The sequence below is a fragment of the Danio rerio genome, chromosome 24, assembly GCF_049306965.1.
Source record: "Danio rerio strain Tuebingen ecotype United States chromosome 24, GRCz12tu, whole genome shotgun sequence".
Classification (NCBI taxonomy): domain Eukaryota; kingdom Metazoa; phylum Chordata; class Actinopteri; order Cypriniformes; family Danionidae; genus Danio; species Danio rerio.
In genome coordinates, this window is record NC_133199.1 from 36,637,501 (window position 1) to 36,656,223 (window position 18,723).

At 38.7% G+C, this 18,723-nt stretch overlaps 1 protein-coding gene across 4 annotated transcripts in view; it reads left to right on the plus strand.

The window, feature by feature from the left end:
• Positions 1 to 16,515, plus strand: part of neurod6a (neuronal differentiation 6a) — a 63,944-nt gene extending 47,429 nt beyond the window's left edge. Inside the window, exons 4-6 of one of the 4 annotated variants that reach the window (XM_073939983.1) lie at positions 5,122 to 5,460; positions 13,276 to 13,880; positions 14,099 to 16,514. In XM_073939983.1, coding sequence (XP_073796084.1) covers positions 13,699 to 13,880; positions 14,099 to 15,092 — 1,176 coding nt within the window. In that variant the 5' untranslated portion in view covers positions 5,122 to 5,460; positions 13,276 to 13,698 and the 3' untranslated portion in view covers positions 15,093 to 16,514. 4 annotated transcript variants of the gene reach the window in all.
• Positions 16,516 to 18,723: the final 2,208 nt, after the last annotated feature.

Here is an 18,723-nt window from a genome sequence, read left to right on the forward strand (position 1 = left end):
GGCAGATATTTTGTTGTGTTTTAAACTAATTTTAAACATGGAAAAAATATATAGCTTAAAGTGGCTAAAAATTGAAAACTTTTTTTTTATTCTAGCCAAAATAAAACAAACGACTTTCTCCATAAAAAATATTATCAGAAATACTGTAAAAATTTCCTTGCTCTGTTAAACATCATTTGGGAAATATTGAAAATAAAAATAAATAAATAAATAATACTAATTATATATATATATATATATATTATTTTGAAAAGAAAAAAAACATACCACTGACAGATATTTTGCTCTTATTTTAACCAAAAAGCTACTAACCAAAATCTACTGTAAATTTGCTAATAAAGTATCTTGATTGAAGTTTGTGTAGAAATTTGCATGAAGAAATACTGAAAATATGAATTTTGATTTGCAGTTTGCAGTGCTTCTGTGCAGCTTCAAAAATCCAACAATAGCTTGCGCTCTGCCAATTGATGGCGTATTGAATATTATTGGATGAAAAAGAGTCATATTCTCTCAGCAATAACTTGCAACTTTTCATATGTGTGAACTCCATCAGTCACGTGCACGAGTCCCACTTTAGATCTGAGCCGAATGGATCTTTTAAATGTGACTGCTTTTGGACAGAGCTTGTTACAGGCGGTCTGTGGGTGGGATGCACAGACCCTCGCGAGCCTGTCGGGTGGTCACAGGGTCCAGACCATGACTAATCCAAACCCCACCAGGCTGACCAGATGGGGCCTTCAGACTGCCTGAAAACAAGAGCAGGCCAACATTTCAGAGGACGAACAACGACAATAGCATTACATAATGCACAGCCAAGCACCCGTATGGAAAATATAGATATTGTTAACATGAAGATTAGCAAGAGGCCTTCAAAAATATCCAATGTAAGCAAGCGAATGCATTGGATATCTTTATAATAAACACCAGCCCTTGTGGACCGCTTCGGAGTGAGTTTGAATGAGAGCGAGCGTCCGAAGGTGTTGCCAGATTCTGTTTTCCTGAACATTCACAGCAGCCTCAGAGGGTCCGAGAGTGGAGATTAAATTAAGGCCTAAGTGGGGACAGCTGCCTGCTGAAACCAAGGACATTTAGGCCCGTTCCTGAGGGCGAACCGTCCAAATCGACTCCAGAACCAGAAGCCTCGCGCTGGTACATAGTGAGGTTAAATTGGGTACATAAAAATAAAAAACCACTACAGCCAGATGGGATTTGGCACAAGCACAGCAATATACGAGCTGCGCTAAATGGAACAAATCTGCATGAAATTGCGCGCACTTTCGTGGAGTCACACCTCTAAGTGTTTGTGCGTCTGTGAGTCTGATTTGCGAGTAGCATTTCAGATCTCTCTTTTTAGGCATTTCTGGCATCGCTCTCTTATGCGGCCATGGATCATTAGCATACACTGTTAGGCTGTTATTAGTGGCTAAAGAATCAAACAATAGTGCGTTAATGGATTTTATTTTATTTTTTACTTCTGAGATGCACTTCTGAAAAACTGTGAAGGACAAGAAGATGATAAAAACAAAATGGCTGATTTCCAAATCAATATTTGTTGTAGTGGCTCTCGTTGCATCAGGGCAGATGATCAGACAAGCCTGGAGAGGCTGCTGATGGCAAATGATGAAATGACATGCAAAAATGCAGCTGGGGCCATGCTAATGCACAACATTTACACAACATTCCAGCAACGTTCAAGTAGACATGGGACTATAACCGGTTTCAAGGCTTATCGTGGTTTGGAAAAGTCAAGGTTTTTAAACTGCTCAAATTTTATCGTATAACAATTCTACAGTATATATACTTTTTTTTTGTTTTGTTTTACGACTATCCTATTTAGTTCATTAGAAAATGACCATCCACATCAAAAGCTACTGGTCAGCCCAGGGTCCAGCAGATGTTTGAAAATTCATTATTTTCCTTCAACTTAAGGCTGATTTATGGCTCATTTCCAATGAGTGGTACAGTACGGATCACCTCAAGCTTGCATTTCCACTGCCCCTTTGGTGGGCATGGTGTACAACAGAAAGTTTCAGACAACGTAATTTTTACTCGCAGAAATGTCACAGTAAAACCGTACAGGTCATTCACGTATCATATGAGAAGATCTTCTCATAAAACAGATGCTTTAAACACAAATACTTCTGTATAAATGTTCATTACTAACCTTTCTATGAACATGATTTGATTATAACTGCAGATCAATGATATAGCTTACTGTAACGTCTGCAATTATATAAAATAAATAAATAAATGCTAAATATATAAACACATACAGACCCTTACAGTCTCCGATATGATACCACTTACAGTGAAACTACACACAGCTTACATTTAGTCCTCATTTGGCTTAAAAAAAGGGTGACCAAAAAGTGGTACAGTACGGTTCGCTTTTAAGTACCCTTTGACTGAGGAAACGGCCATAAAAGTATACCGAACTGTACTGTACCACTCAGTGGAAACGGGCCATTATACTTCTGCGTCAAGTGATCGGCCTGACCCACAGTGCATGCCCTGTGCGTAGTCATGCATTTATACTAAATAATAAATAATACAATAAATAAAGTTATTGTATTGTTATACAATAACATTTTTGAAACGCTAGCTGGCAGTTGGTTTTTATGTTCCTCTGTGTCGAGTTGCTTCGCAGGTGTTTTGTTTTTTCTGAACGCTAGCTTAATGTACAAGTTGCTAAAATGGGACTCAACACTTGTAAACAATCACTCCATCAGGCTCACGGCTCTCAGTACCGCCCATGCTTGTTACCAGTACCAAGCCGACCAATCACAGAGCTTGCGCTACACGTCGTTGCAATGTGTATTTACATTTTTTTGTGACCACGCGAAGGCTGCGCCGCACCATTTGTGTGCACTTGACGCAGAAGTATAAATCAGCTTTTAGTCTCTATTGCAGAGGTTGCCACAGTGGAATGAGCCGCCAACTATTCCAGCAAATGTTTTACTCAGGAGATGCCTTTCCAGCCACAACCCAGCACTGGGAACCACCCATACACACTCATTCATAAACACACACACAAACATTAAGTTTATTCAATTCACCTATAGCGCATGTCTTTGGACTGTGGGGGAAACCAGAGCACCCGGAAGAAACCCACTTGAACACAGGGAGTACATGCAAACTTCATACAGAAATGCCAACTGGCCCAGCCGGGACGTGAACCTTGCTGTGAGGTGACTGTGCTAACGACTGAGCCACCGTGTTGCCCACATTTGAAAATTAAATCGCTTAAGTACCAACATACAAGCATGCTATAGACCTGAACAGTGCTGTAACTTACTTTATATTAGGGGTGTGAACCTACACTGATCTCACGGTTCGGTTACGGATATCATGCCATTAATTTGGTTCAGTTCGAAATCTCGGTGCATCATGTTGCTTTCCATACACAATTAGAATTTTTTCTTCACAACATGTTGAAAAATGTTTTTTTGAAAACTTCATATTGAAATAACAGCTTGTGTGCTGTACCTTCTTCAGTGTCAAAGACTAGTCTAGCAAACTAGCAAGCAGTGAATTGTGCACAGTTATCTGCTTTTCAAGTAGTTTTATTTTAAGTAGCATTTTATTTACTTGCCCTCACCTCCTTCACAATAGTATTCTACCGCAACAAAGCGCATATAGGAGATAAATGACGTCAGTACGTAATAACTGGTTAATGGTTATGATCTATTACTGAACTGATATCCAGTTGTCTGAATCTGCGGTCAAAGACTATACACAAGTCATGTTAATCGTATCTTTTTGAATTGGGAAAATTGCAACAGTCAATATGGTGGATAAAACCCCACCTACTAGTTGAGGTATATAGCCATATTCACCTTATTCTCGGCCGACGAGCGGGCGCTGCCATTTGAATCTTTTTGTCTCGCGACTTCCGGTCACATTCACTTCCATTCATTTTTTGACGTTAAAAACTGCTTGTTACGCTGCTTGATGTTGCAATTTGATATTTTCTTATTATATTATTCTACTTGGACTGTGTAGTCATGCAAACATTTGTTTGTAGAGCAAGTAGTTTGACCATTTTCTGCCGTTTATTATTCCTAGTCATTTCTCCCATAGGCGACTGAATCTGAAGTTCTAAGACAATCGCGAAAACAGGCGCACTTCCGCATTTTAGAATAAGGTCAATAGAGAATCATCGATCTATATATGGTGAATAAAGCCCGCCTTCTAATAGAGGAACCAATCATCAATCACTATAGACCAGGGGTGTCCAAACTGGGTCCTGGAGGGCCGGTGTCCTGCATAGTTTAGCTCCAACTTCCTTTAACACACCTGCCTGGAAGTTTCAAGTATACATAAAAAGAGCTTGATTAGTTGGTTCAGGTGTTTTTAATTAGGGTTGGAACTAAAATATGCAGGACACCGGCCCTCCTGGACTGAGTTTGGACACCCCTGCTAAAGACTGACAATTCTCCGGGACAATTCTGCAGATTTTAAGTGATTTAGATGTTTTAAAATTTAAAAAAGACAAAGTCGTTGTATAATTTTATCAGTGATTCCTAATATGTAAACTTGGCAAGCCGGTTTGGAGAATTTGATGTTCCCCATTCAGACAGATTGCCCGAGAATTCTGCCCGAGAGGTGTTTGAAAGATGGTCACCGAGTGAAATGACTTGCCTTAAAGGGACATTAATTGCAGTCCATCGAAGAAACAATCAATTTTGACAAACCTACTTTATATCCAAAGAAAAGGAAAATATCCAAAGATGCCTTTTGTAAACAAATCAGTGTTTTTGAAACTAATGAAGTCAATGATTTATTTGAATTATTTAGCCTGACGTGTTTACTGTTCCAAAATACTTTAAATGTTTCTTAAAATAAAATATACAGTGTTCAATAGAGGAAAAGTTGACATTAAAAGAACATATTTTACAGCAGTAATCACAATACCATCAAGCCATGATACTAGTATCCTAGGTTATCATACCATCAAAATCTTATGCCCACGTTTAAGGTACTAACTAGTCGAGAGTTCAGCGTTGTTGTACGAGGGCACTTATTTCGAATATTTTGCATCTACAATGCTTCTCAATTAAATTGCATTCAGATGCTACTTTATTTTCCACATCACAAAGCGGAGCCTTTTCTTTCATTTAGATGTTGACGAGACACATTCTGGTCTCGCAAGGAGCCAAATATGGTCCTGACATCGCCACATTCAGGGATTCTTCGCAGCAGATGCCAGGCGGTTTAGGAAGAAGCCCAGCATGAGTTGTGCCAGAAGAACCTAATCTGGACTGGGCACCAACTGCAAGAGACTGCAGGAGACTGTGAAGGACAACACCGGTCCAATGTGTGCCTCCGCAGGGCCAAAACTGAGGCTACGACCCATTTAACCCATGCCAAAGACTTCACCCATGCCAAATCACTTCATACCACATCTACCTTCCTACCAGATCAGATTGAATCTAAGGCGCAGGCAGAGATGCAGGCAGGGTGAGGTTGTTCAGAGAAGGTTCATCCTGATGGGCACACTTGGCACCATTCCGAAATAAATCACAGTCACATCAACATTTCTGGCACGATGCATCCTCACCCCAGACACACACACACACACACTTCCCCCATCCGCTCGTTCTAGTCCCTGGACTATAGCTTTGGCTAGGTACAAGAGTGAAATTAAAATCACTTAACAGTGTGGATCAGCGGCACTGAGCAGATCATTTCTTCATGCAAATCACAGAGGGAAATTGGGTCTTTGTTTTTCGAGCATGGCTCAAGTTCATATTTTACATCAAAGGCATATTTTGTTTTGGCTTGTATGCGGTTGTGTGTTGCAGTAATTCTAATGAGAGCAGGGAAATGGGAACTTTAAAGCTACTGATGCCCTGATGACATTTGTCTGTGATATTTATTTCAGTTATTATATTAAGTTGCCATATAATGAAAATCTGGATATACCTATAGGCATAGCTGGATATTCTGTGTTCTGTATTTGGAAATGACATACTGTGAATCCTATGAGAGTAAAAGACCAATTGAAACAAAATACAGACTCTGAGGATCCACATGGGATCATTAATATGCACGCCCCAGGCTGTGTTTGATTGGCCGCAAAAGTTTCCTACTAAAATTACAAATTATTTTACAATTTATCTAAGCTAATATTAATAAGTATATGTACAATGTAATAAACAATGTAACGAAGTCATGACAATGTCTGTTTTTATTTTAAATTAATTAAAGTTAATGTAATAGGATGTAATGCTGACAACGTAGGTGAGGATTCAAATGCAGGTTTATTAAAGAGGTCAGGTAAGCAATGGTCAACACAGGGGCAAACAGATGTATAAAACAGACAAACAAGGCGAGGGTCAAAACACAGCAAAACATAACAAAGGAAACGCGTTGTAATGTCACAAATAGTAAACAAGACTAATAGTAGACAAATAGTAAACAAGCCCTCTAGAGTGTGTCTGTGCTGCTTAAATAGTCCATGTAATCAGCCTTTAGTAATCCTCCGGCGGTGTCTATGCAATCAGTCAGGATCAGGAACATCTGTGTGTGTGTGTGTGTGTGGTGCATGACTGAATCTTGTAGTCCATGAAATGGCAGATTTGTAGTCCATTAGCGATCAGTGTACATACCAGTGATTTGCACATGCTGGACCGCTGGTGACCGTGACAGTTAATCAGGTTTTAACTTATTTTTTTAAGCTTAATTAATGTAGGTTAACATGATTTGTATAGTTAAATTGATTCAACTTAATTTAAGCGAGCGACATATTTTTTAACAGTGTATGTGGGACTCTTATTTTGAAAATGGGAGAAATAGTGACACTAAAATGAGCATTTTGTGAAGCAGGCAGACAAACTGGAGCACATAAGCTGCATCCGAATTGGCATAAGTCCATACTATATAGTACGCTAAAAACAGTATGCGAGCCGAGTAATATGCAATTTGCAATAGTTGGCGGTTCATTCCGCTGCGGCGAACCCTGATAAATAAGGGGCTGAGCCGAAGGAAAATGTTTGGGAATGTTATGAGATCAAGTCTTTTACACAGCTGCAAAACTGTAATCGTTAAAACATTTTTCACTTTAAGGGATTGTATATAAATATGTTTATGTATAATTCACAAAAAAAGGTGCAATTTTAAGCAACAGTTTCAGCATGCAACCATCCTTCTCCTCTGAGAAATAGATGTTATTCATTTTTAAAAACTGAGTTATGAATTATGCATGTGCCATACTGTCAAACCATTAACACTGTGGCTGTCGTACACACGGGTATCTTTGTGTGTCAGTCCCATTTGATTATATTTAAAACATTTTAGCATATTTAATGACTTTTTACGAATGTAAAACAATGAGTGGATTATTTCTGATTTTAAACGTTTTTTTATTGATGGAAATACGTCGTACTCGAGACGAGCTTTAGCAGACCAATCAATATACAACTCTCAAAAGACCATCTTTAGCAGAGCTACTGATCTTAATACTTGTGTGTGTGCTTGTGTGTTTCATGCCACTCGACGTGTGAACATCCGTGCCTTCATTTGCTGCCTGTTCCTGGCATCGCACTGTCCTTAAAAGCTGATAATGTGTTAATGAAATCACTGGCAGACAGCTCTTGTCAGCCGAATGTTCCACATGAGAAGGGGCCAGTTCTCCACTGCGAGTCTGCAGGGTATAAAGCAGGTCTGTCAGGGGAGCGGGAGTCTGTCAGGGGAGCGCATGTCTGGCCTAGAATTCGCTTTTGTGTTGTTGCATTCTTGCTCTTTTATAATGTCACAGGTCCTTTCGCCCAGTCCTGGTGGAGTGTGCATGCTAAATTTTTAATGCGGGATGGGCCTGCCCCCTTTCCTTTCCGCAGCACAATGATTTATTGCCCAAAAAGACCAGAGAACTAATTAACAGAGTAATTAATTAATATGAATTTGCATATTTGCATTTGCAATTAGTGCAGTCAAGTGATTAGTCTGAAATGGGGAAGTTTGACTCATCAGATGTTGGTGTGTGTGCTGAACCGGAAAGCTCGTCACCAGCTGAGGCATTTTTGGAGGGGGACAGAAGGGGACCGTGTGTCTGTGTGTGTGTGTATCTGTGTGTTTCTAAACACAAACATCCAAGGGTACACGCCAATCATGCGTGACTGAGCCATCGCTGTCAGCAAACTGCATCTGCATGCTGTGTTGGTTGTGTTTTTGTTGTGCTGATAAGTGCAGATCAACCTGGCCGTCCCGTCGGAAAATTGACTAGCTTGATGCTAACGTGACTTGTAAAATCTGTGAACATCGTGTTAAAGGTGCTGTGACTCTTCTAAAGCATAACAATGCCATAATATGTTTAGATATATTTAAGAAACATGCTAAGTGCACATACCTTATAATCTGAAAAACAATGCTTAAGTCAGTTGCCGGCAGCCAGCTCTCTGCAACTCTCACATGGTCGCCAACTGAAGCTAAGCAGGGATAAAGCTAGGTTGGGAAAGCTAGGATGCTGTGGTGACAGTGAGGCCAGCAGGGGTCACTTAACCTTAAGTCTATATGGATCCTAATGATCCAGTATATTGATGGGGACTCTACCTCTCAGTGAGCGCCTTCGTTAAACCGGGGTAAAGAGTAGGGGTTTAACCACCGCATACTGGCCAAATTTGCCCACTGGCCTCTGTCCATCATGGTCTCCTAACCATCCCCATATCATAATTGGCTTCATAACTTCATAAGTCTCTTCTCCACCAGTCTGCTGGTGTGTGGTCTGGTGCATTATGTCAGCCGTCGCGTCATCAAGGTGGATGCTGCACACTGGTGGTGGATGGGTGATTTCCATCATTTAGTAAAGCACTTTGAGTGTCCAGAAAATCGCTATATAAATGTAAGGAATTATTATTATTAGTTACCCTTTAAAAATGCACAATTTACGTCAGAATTCATGTCTTTGTTTTGGTCTTTAAAACACACCCACTGCCAGTTTACTCCATCATATTTGAGCACCCAGGTTGCCTTGATGCAAAGCATTTCATTAAGGCATGAAGGCTGCCTTAATGTATGTAGACACTGCCAAAACTGCGACCTCCGGATAACAGTAGCAGACTCAGAAATGAGATATAGATTCAGGGTTTTAAAAATACACATAAGGTGGCAAATGATAAAAGGAAATAATATAAATATTATATATATTTACAAACAGTAGCTGTCCAGCAGTGTAATGCTGCATTCACACCAGATGCAGCGTCAAGAGTGAGTGATTCACATGTTAAGTCAATGCAAAGACGTGAATAGACATACTGTGATGCCATTCGCGCGAATGAAGTGACGCAAATGACGTAATTGGCGGGAATGAAGAGTGGAACCTTTTGCATGTGTCTCGCAAATCGATTGAGTTGGAAAATCTGAATTTCAAGGGGATATTTGCGCAGTGTTAACCGATCATGAGCTTGCTCTCAAAGGGGCGTGATTATGACGTAGCACCTGTTGTTGGTATCGTGAGGGGAAATCCTCCTCCTTACACCAAACAACAGCTCATCAAACTGGGCTCGGCTCAGTCTGAAGCACTGCTGAAAGCTTCCATCATCCAGGTAAAGTTTCTGGAGAAGGTGATGAACTCACAGTGCTGGGTGCACCTCTGAAAGGATCTAGTGGACTCAGACATGGCGCCGTACAAATCTATGCTGTTTTTCAGCCTCATTAAAGCACATAAAGCACGGCTACTATCTCAATAAATCTACGTTAGCCATTTAGCAACAAAGCTAGAGTCACTGAGCAGACAGAAGTCCTACCCATGATGCAAATATGCGTCTATTGTGAAGTGAATTTGATACAAGAATGAACAAATTCGACGCAAGAATACAGTAAACTCAAAATGTTCATGCATCTATTTACATGCAAATAGAAATAGCGCTATTTATTTGTGCGTTCCAAGTCTGTGTGAACGCAGCATAAGAATTTAAGCTGGGTATACAGTTTATGAAACACCTTAATATTGTTCCTTTATTTGTGGGACCTCCTTGAAAATGAGATGGTACATCTCAAAAGGTTAATCCTAATGAATAAATAAATGGAAATGGTAATATATAGAGCGAGAGAAAATATAAGTGAAGTAAAGAACAGTAAATTAAGAAAAACAATGACAAAATACAATAAAATCCATGTCAGCTATTTAGCAACGAAGCTAGAGTCACTGGGCAGACAGAAGGCCTGCCCATGATGCGAATCCGGGTCTATTGTGAAGTGAATGTTTAAGTGAATTTGGCGCACAAATAAAGTGAGTAAACTCAAAATGTTCATGCTTCTATTTACAATTTATCTGCAAGGGCTGTGTCTGGTGTGATCCCAGCATAAAGCTTGTTTTTATCATCAATCTGGCAACCTGCATGTGCGTAGAGTCGCAGCTTCCATATTTTGAATTTGGACTGCAATACTTAGGTCAACCATTAGGGGTCAATTCTACAAACTACACCTTCAAAGTGTTTAAAGAGACAATTAATCACTGTAACAGGAAGGTGTTGTGTGTCATTTAGGTGCTGTGAGCTATATTGTGGCGTCCTTCTGAGGGGGATAAATGCACTTGGGGAGCATTTAAAGAGCCCCTGATTTGTATTATAAATGTGTGTGTGTGTGTGTGAGGGAGAGAGTGAGCAGGCCAGGCACAGGTTCAATAGCAGCAGGAGCTTTCACTGATAATGGAATGCATGAATGTGGGGTCTAAATGTGGGAGGAGCCAAAGCTCTGGACAATTACTGCTACAAGAAACCGCCAGATGCCAGACCCGTGATCCAAAACCTGTGTGTGCATGGGGGAATCTGGAAATAAACCTGTCAAGAATGTGTTTAGGTCGACCCAGAAATGAACCCAAAACATTTTTTTGAATAATGAAAATTTCCACTATAAAAAAAGCTTGTAAGTTGCAACTATTATGTTTCAACTTTGTGTTTTAGGTCAGTATAATAAGTTGAAATGGTTTGCACCGGTGATTTGAAGTCTGCCTCTACCGGAAGTTGCTGAGACTTTACAGAAGCAAATAGTCAGATTTGGTTACCAAAACAAGCTTTTTTTCAGTGGATTATTTTGCACAGGTGGTGGCTCAGTGGTTGGCACTGTCTCCTCACAGCAAGAAGGGCACTGGTTCGAGCCCTGGCTGGGCCAGTTGCCATTTCTTTTGCCATTTTGCATGTTCTCCTTGTGTTTGTGTGGGTTTCTTCCGGGTTCTCCGGTTGCCCCCACAGTCCAAAGACATGCGGTATAGGTAAATTGAATAAACTAAAATGAGTATGGGTGTTACTCAATACTGGGTTGCGGGTAAAAGGGCACCTGCTGTGTAAAACATATGCTGGAATAGTTGGCGGTTCATTCTACTGTGGCGACCCCTGATAAATAAAGGACTAAGCTTAAGGAAAATGAATAAATGAATGAATAACTTGCACAGATTACTTGTTTACTTAAATAATGATAAATAATGATTTTACAAGGACTTTAAAGGCAGCAGCAACTTCTATTTTACGATGTAGAAATTTAATTTTGACAGCTATGCAAACAATAGTAAACAAAAAAGTTTTTACTGTGAAATATTATTTTAGTTCTTCTTAGCAAAATCTCACATTTAATTATTTCTTGACATTTCTGTGTATTTGTTAAAAATTCTTATCAGTGAAAGTCATACAATATATAAAATATCCCTCGATTCTCAGTAGTGTAATGCTAAAGTCAGTCCACAAAAAAATTCAATGGCTGCTGAAATAAATGACATTTCAAAATACAGTGCTCAGCATATATAAGTGCACCCCTCACAAATCTGTATTTTAAATTCATATTTTTAAAAAGAAGCGATACAATATTATATTTGTGCAAATATATTAGATTAGTCAGTACAGAAGCCAAATCTGCAACTTATCTAACAAAATAACTTACAATAACAGTCCAAAAACTAGTACACCCAAAATGATAATATAGAAAACTATTAAACACAAAATTTATAAAAGAGAAAAAATCAAGAGAAGCCAAATTGTTTTGAAGTTTTGTAGGTTGTAATTTTTTCTTGAAATATTTACCTTTCAATTTCTAAATATGTTTGGTGATTAAAATATTATTTTAATAAATATATCTGTTTTATAAACCTGTTTTGTTTAAATGCACCAAAATACATTGCCTATATTCACTGAGAAATGGATAAAATCATTCAGTTTCAAAATGAGGTGAACTCAATTCGAATCAAACTCAAGCGCTAGTAGCTTGAGTTCGATTCGATCTTTCCTCTTTCTTTCTGCTCCCCATATATTCTTGTCTCCATTGTCCGATCTATTAAAGGTGAAAAATAATTTAAAAAATATTTAAAAAAAGGAAAACCAGTTTAAAATATATTTGAAAAATACTGAACATTTTTACAGTGTGTTTTTATTGGTTATTTATGCAAAAACAAATTATTAGTATTACAATTTTTTTGTTGGTTTAAACAAAGATAATAAATTAGCTGCGACATGGTGGCTCAGTGGTTAGCACTGTCACCTCACAGCAAAAAGGTTGCTGGTTCGAGTCACAGCTGGGCCAGTTGGCATTTCTGTGTGGAGTTTGCATGTTCTCCCCATGTTTGCGTGTGTATCCTCTGGGTGCTTTGGTTTCCCCCACAAGTCCAAAGATGTGCTCTAGGTGAATTGAATAAACTTAATTGGCTGTAGTGTATGAGTGTGTATGAATGTTTCCCAGTACTTGGTTGCAGCTAAAAAGGGCATCCGCTGTGTAAAACATATACTGGATAAGTTGGCAGTTCATTCCACGGTGGCGACCTCTGATAAATAAAGGGACTAAGCAGAAGGAAAATGAACGAATTACCATGTTATAAAATTGTCCAAAAGAAGCCCAACAGCTAAACTAACTTAGACTTGTCATGTGTATGATTTGAAGTGCTTCTGATTAAATGTAAATGTATTACTTTAATAAAAATAACCCAATGAGGATCATGAGAATCCACCTCCTAAACACATTCCATATGAGATTTAGCGAAATATCTCAATGTCTTATTCCCAAAATTGTATAATAATTCTTCTGATGTGCTTCTTGAAGTGAAATGTGACCAGTAGATGTTTTTGTTAAATTGAGTCGCATGCTTTTTGAGTGTGAATGTTTGTTTGTGAGGGAGGTGGAGAGTAATGGTGTGAGTGTGTGTGTGAGAAAGAGAGAGCGTAAACAAAATGATTTACTTTCATACGCAGAAGAGACAAGAAACTAACACCCATGTTTATTCAGCGCCATGTAGACAGAGAATCTATCTGCGACTTAATTCATTCGGTCAAAGCGTCATGTTTCCATTATAATCAGGTGAACATCACTGCAGAAATTGGCCCTCACGATGACAGACAGTTGGATCAGTCGTTTGGCAAACGTCCTTGAAGAGACTGACCAGGCAAACAAGAGCCATCAATCATCCACTTCTGCCTGTCATTCAGCAGAAATACACCTGACACAAACCTCAACCCATTCTCATCTTTATTTCCACACTTATATGCATGAAAATGGAATCTTAATTTCTAAGATGTGGAAATGCCATTGTCCGACCTCATCACAGCATTCCTGTTTGTCCATGGCAATGGTGGATGCTGGTGCTCGGAGCATTATTAAAGCTGCTTTGTGGTTTTGCAGTGGTACGCAGCTCGAGGCACATGCCAGATGATCAGGAGAGGAATACAGGTCCCCTGAGAGCAAGTCATGTGACCAGCCCATGCCACGTGACGTCAGCGGCAGATGGCATGGGTACCAGCTCTGGCAGTTGGCATCAGTGTCATTTCTCTTAGCGCGAGACAAGGAGAACAGTGGGGAGGTGAGAAAACCGCACGAGCTGTTCACCTGCTAAAACACCACGCCGGGAAAAAGAAAGTTCAAAATAGGAAATATGAAAACTGTCATCTGACACCATCATATTCCAGGTAAGCAGGACAGTTGGAGGGTATAAATCGACATCTGTAATGCATGAAAATCTGATGCATTGTAAACAAGTTTATTGATTTCATCTCAGCTGCACTGTTTGTTGGTTTTTGTTGCGTCTAGATTTGATCAGAATTTCTGTATTGATATTTTTGTGCATCATTGTGTTCATTGAGCATTGTAAATGGTTGATTCAGAAGATCTTTTATCTTCTCCCCAGTAAGAGCACAATGCTGACTCTTCCCTTTGAGGATCCCGTCATAATGGACACTCAATTCGGGGCAAACTTTCCAAGGGACTGCGTGGGAGACTTGAAGGGCAATAAACAAGAGCCCTTCGAGAAGGAGGAGACTCTGTCCCATGTGATGGACGATGATGATTCGGAGAAGGACGAAGATGAACGGGAGGATGGACAAGACGAGAACGGTCTGCCTCGGAGGAGAGGACCTCGGAAAAAGAAAATGACCAAAGCTCGGGTGGACCGGGTCAAGGTGAGGCGCATGGAGGCCAACGCGAGAGAGAGGAACCGCATGCATGGTCTGAACAATGCCTTGGACAGCCTGCGCAAGGTGGTGCCGTGCTACTCCAAAACTCAAAAACTATCAAAAATCGAAACCCTGCGGCTGGCCAAAAATTACATCTGGGCGCTCTCTGAGATCCTGAGCACTGGGAAGAGGCCTGACCTCTTGACCTTCGTTCAGACCTTGTGCAAAGGGCTTTCTCAGCCCACCACAAATCTAGTGGCCGGGTGCCTGCAGCTGAATGCAAGGAACTTCATTCCGGATCAGATCAGTGGTGAGGCGTCTTTCTCCGGTAGGTCACCTTATGAATCAGTGTACTCAACCTACCACAGTCCCAGTGTGGTGACGCCTTCAGGACCCTCCGTTGATGCCGTCAAACCCTTCAGGTCGTTCAACTACTGCAGCTCCTACGAGTCTTTCTACGAAAGCGTGTCGCCGGAATGCGGAAGCCCTCAGTTTGAGGGTCCCTTAAGCCCTCCTATTAACTTTAACGGAATCTTTTCGCTCAAGCACGAAGAGCCGGTTGAGTACGGCAAGAGCTGCCACTACGGCACGCGCTACTGCGCGGTTCCGCCGCGCGCTTCCATCGGCCAGAGCGCGCGGGGCTCGTCGGATCTCCATTTCCCATATGACATTCACCTCCGCGGCCAATTTTACCCCGTGCAAGACGAATTAAACACTTTTCATAATTAACGAGATGAGAGAGAAAGTCATATGTGAGTGAAAATGCAGGACGTTCAATCGCACATGTATTATTTATTATAAAAAGCGCCCATCTCGGATTCTGGGTTTGGGCCATCGGATGTTTTATTATTTATCATTTTTAATTAAATGGAAAATGTGCTTACGGTGTTTCTAAACAATTTGTTTTTATAACTTGAAATTGTTCGCGTGTTCTTATGGGAAAAAAACAATCCCCTTTATAATTAGAATGTGATTTATTTATTAATTTATTTATTTTTATTTAGTGAGCATTTATTGATCTTACAAACACAATCTGTAAATAAGAACTATTGGACTAAAAGGCGAAATTTAATTATGAGGATTAAGTCGTTCAAATAGGCCTATTTGCGATATAAATTTAGGAAAATAAGAGAGCAATAATAGGGTGCTATGCAATACACGAATGCTCGATCTGGCCTTTTATATATCTTCATAATTTGTCTAAACAATGTTAGCAGAAATTTCAAAATATTGCTGTTTAAAAGACTTAAAATGTCACCATTTTTATATAAATAATTGTTTATTCGTTTATGTAAAGACTAACAGGAGAACATGGATTTTATTTATTTATATTTTATCAAATTTTTATTCTTAATGGTGAAAGTTTTGTGGTGTTTTTACACAGGGCACTGTTTAGGCTATATGGTGGTAAAGAAATTGATTCAATCATTGCCTATTAGCCTAATATTATTAATTATTATTATTATTATTAATCATAATCATAAAAACAAGAGGCTAATAATAATATTTACTCTAATGCTCAAAGAAAGCGAAGAGTCAATGATTGAATTAATTATTCTGGTGAAGAACATATAGGATACTAAAAAATATATGTGGATGTAATTCTGAAAACGAAATTATAATGGTATATTAACGAATTGCTTTTTTTGTTTATCTGTGTAACTTTATAAATGTGGACAATCGAGTTTTCTGCATCCTTTCAATTTCCAAATATTTTAAATAATTCACCTGTGTCTGCGCGTAATTTTCAGAGTAAGATCACAACACGATGATGATAATGATGTAATTATGCAACAGATTGTTTGACAGTTCCGTCTTTTATCAAATATTAAGTCGTCGATATATTGGTGACATTGCGTACAATCGCGGAACTATCACTGTAAGCAAATGCATTTGAAGCATGTAAAATCTCTAATGGAAAGGTCTGTGTGGTGTCTAGTGAACTCATGTCACGGGAAAACCTGCCTTAATATATTTGTCAGCATCATTTATGCAATGTCATCATGGATGTCTGCAGTGGTGAATTCGTGCATTCTGATTTTTCACACCAAACGGATTTTTTTCTGTGCACAAATTATTGAATGCACTGAAACTGGTCTTTGTACACTGTCAAGCTGTTTTGTACAGTAAAATAAAGTTTAATTCAATACACTCTCTGTTCTAAATTAATACATGACAGAAATCTAGATCAATTAATCAAATATATAAGCATTTACATAAATAAAACAAATTATTTGCATTTTAAATTAATAAATATCTACAGTAAACCTCAGTTTGTGTCTCAGAAAAGGTGAAAGCACGCATTTGGCAATTCGTTTTTTTTTTTTGTAAATGCACTAATAATCAATAAATAAAACGACTGTTTAAAATGTAAAATATAAAGTTTTTCGAATAAAATATTTTGGGAAACTACATTTTAACATTTAAAATAATAAAAATAAACATTCAATACAGTTCATAAAACATCTGAGGTTCAGAAAAGAGAAAACATTTACAGAGGACAAAGGAATCCCTGAAAACACCAAACCCTTCTCGTGCATTAGTTTATAGGCCTATATGCGACACATTGGCCAAGGTTAATTGTAAAATGAGATGTTCTTGAGATGTTATTCAGGACTGGGTTCAGGGGAGTAAAGGTTTGAGTCTCTCGTGTCTCCGAGTTCAGCAGTGAGCTGGACGCGGGCCAAACAGCGACAGACTGCGGATCAGGATCCCGAAATCTGCTGCTATCCCCCCGCGAATGTGTATTGTCATCCCGGGGAAAAGACGTGACAGCATTTGTGACACGTAGGTTATAAAGAACCTGGGTTAAAAATACATTAAAGTCACATTTTTCAATACTTAAAGGGATAGTTTACCCAAAATTGAACATTCTTTCATGATGAAGTCCGACAATGCTTTACTAAACACTGTAAAAAAATGCTGGATTTAATTAATTTGTGTAGGGGCAACATGAAAAAATCAGGTTAACTTATTAGTTTATACAAATTTAAGTATATTGAACATAAAAAAACCGAAGAATTGTATTGTTTCAGCTCATTTTCAATAAGTAGTTTGACAAACAATGTTTTTTAGTGAACCTAATTGACATGCGCTCTTCTGCAAAAGAAGATACTTTGAAGAAAGATGTAGCCATTGACTTCTATTAAAAAAATTGTTTTTCTATATGGAAGTCGATGGTTACAGGTTTTCAGCATTCCTCAAAATATCTTATTTTCTGTTGAACAGAAAAAAAGAAACTCATAAAGGTTTGCAACTACCTGATGGTGAGTAAATTGTGAATAATTTTATCTATCTATCTATCTATCTATCTATCTATCTATCTATCTATCTATTTTTGTAATTAATTATTTTTTGTAAATTGCCCCTTAAATCTCAGCACGTGGTTTTGTTTTTGCTTGAAGTAGCTTTCATGCTGACCATGAGTTTGATTCAACTACAATGTCATATTGCTTTGAATTTGACCAAACAAACACAGCTATACACAGATTTTAGGTTTGCTTCGTATTTACTGACAGTTTTGACACAACACATTAATACCAAAAATATAAAGTATTCCTCCCCTCTATAGCCAAAGTAATTGGTTCCCTTTTTCGCTTTCACCGAAAGATTTTGCGGTAATGTTTAATTAGTCAGCATGTCGTCCTAAAACACCTAATGCTTTTGACAGATGCGAAAAATCAACCTGCACATTTACCGATTGAGATTTCTGATTTGCTTTGGGGATGTTGAGGTGTCAGAAAAAAACCCACAGTGGCGATATTTCACACAACTAGGAGAGATGCAGAACATATGCTACCCTAGAGACAAAGCTGTCAGGAGCGAACAGCTGAAAAATGAGCAGCAGCGGCACACTTCTCCGTGAGGCCGGTGGAAAGTTCTCACCGCGCGGCTTTCTTATACGTTGTTGATCGTTATATATATAGGTAAATTTAATGCGTGAGCACAGATACGCATTTGGGCCCTAAAGGGTTTACCCAAACCTGAACATTCTGTCGTTATAATTTTACAAATCATTCACTGTAAAAAAAAAATGCTGGGTTCCGCATAATTTCATGTTATCACAACACAAATCGATTAATTAACTTCAAAGTTTTAACAAATGTAAGTGAATTAAATAGAAAAAAAAGTAGTCCCCAAAAAAACCCTTAAGATGTACAGTGTTTTCTCAGCTCCATTTTAAATTAGTAGTTTGAACAAGCAGCAAGTATTTTTTTGAGTGTTCACTTGTTCTAATCCCTTTTGACTTTCTTTTGTAAAAAAAAAAAAACACTATTTTGAAGAAAGCTAAAAAGTTTTACCTTTGACTTATATTTTCTCCTGCACTCTCAGAAATAAAAAGGTAAACAGTGGTACAAAT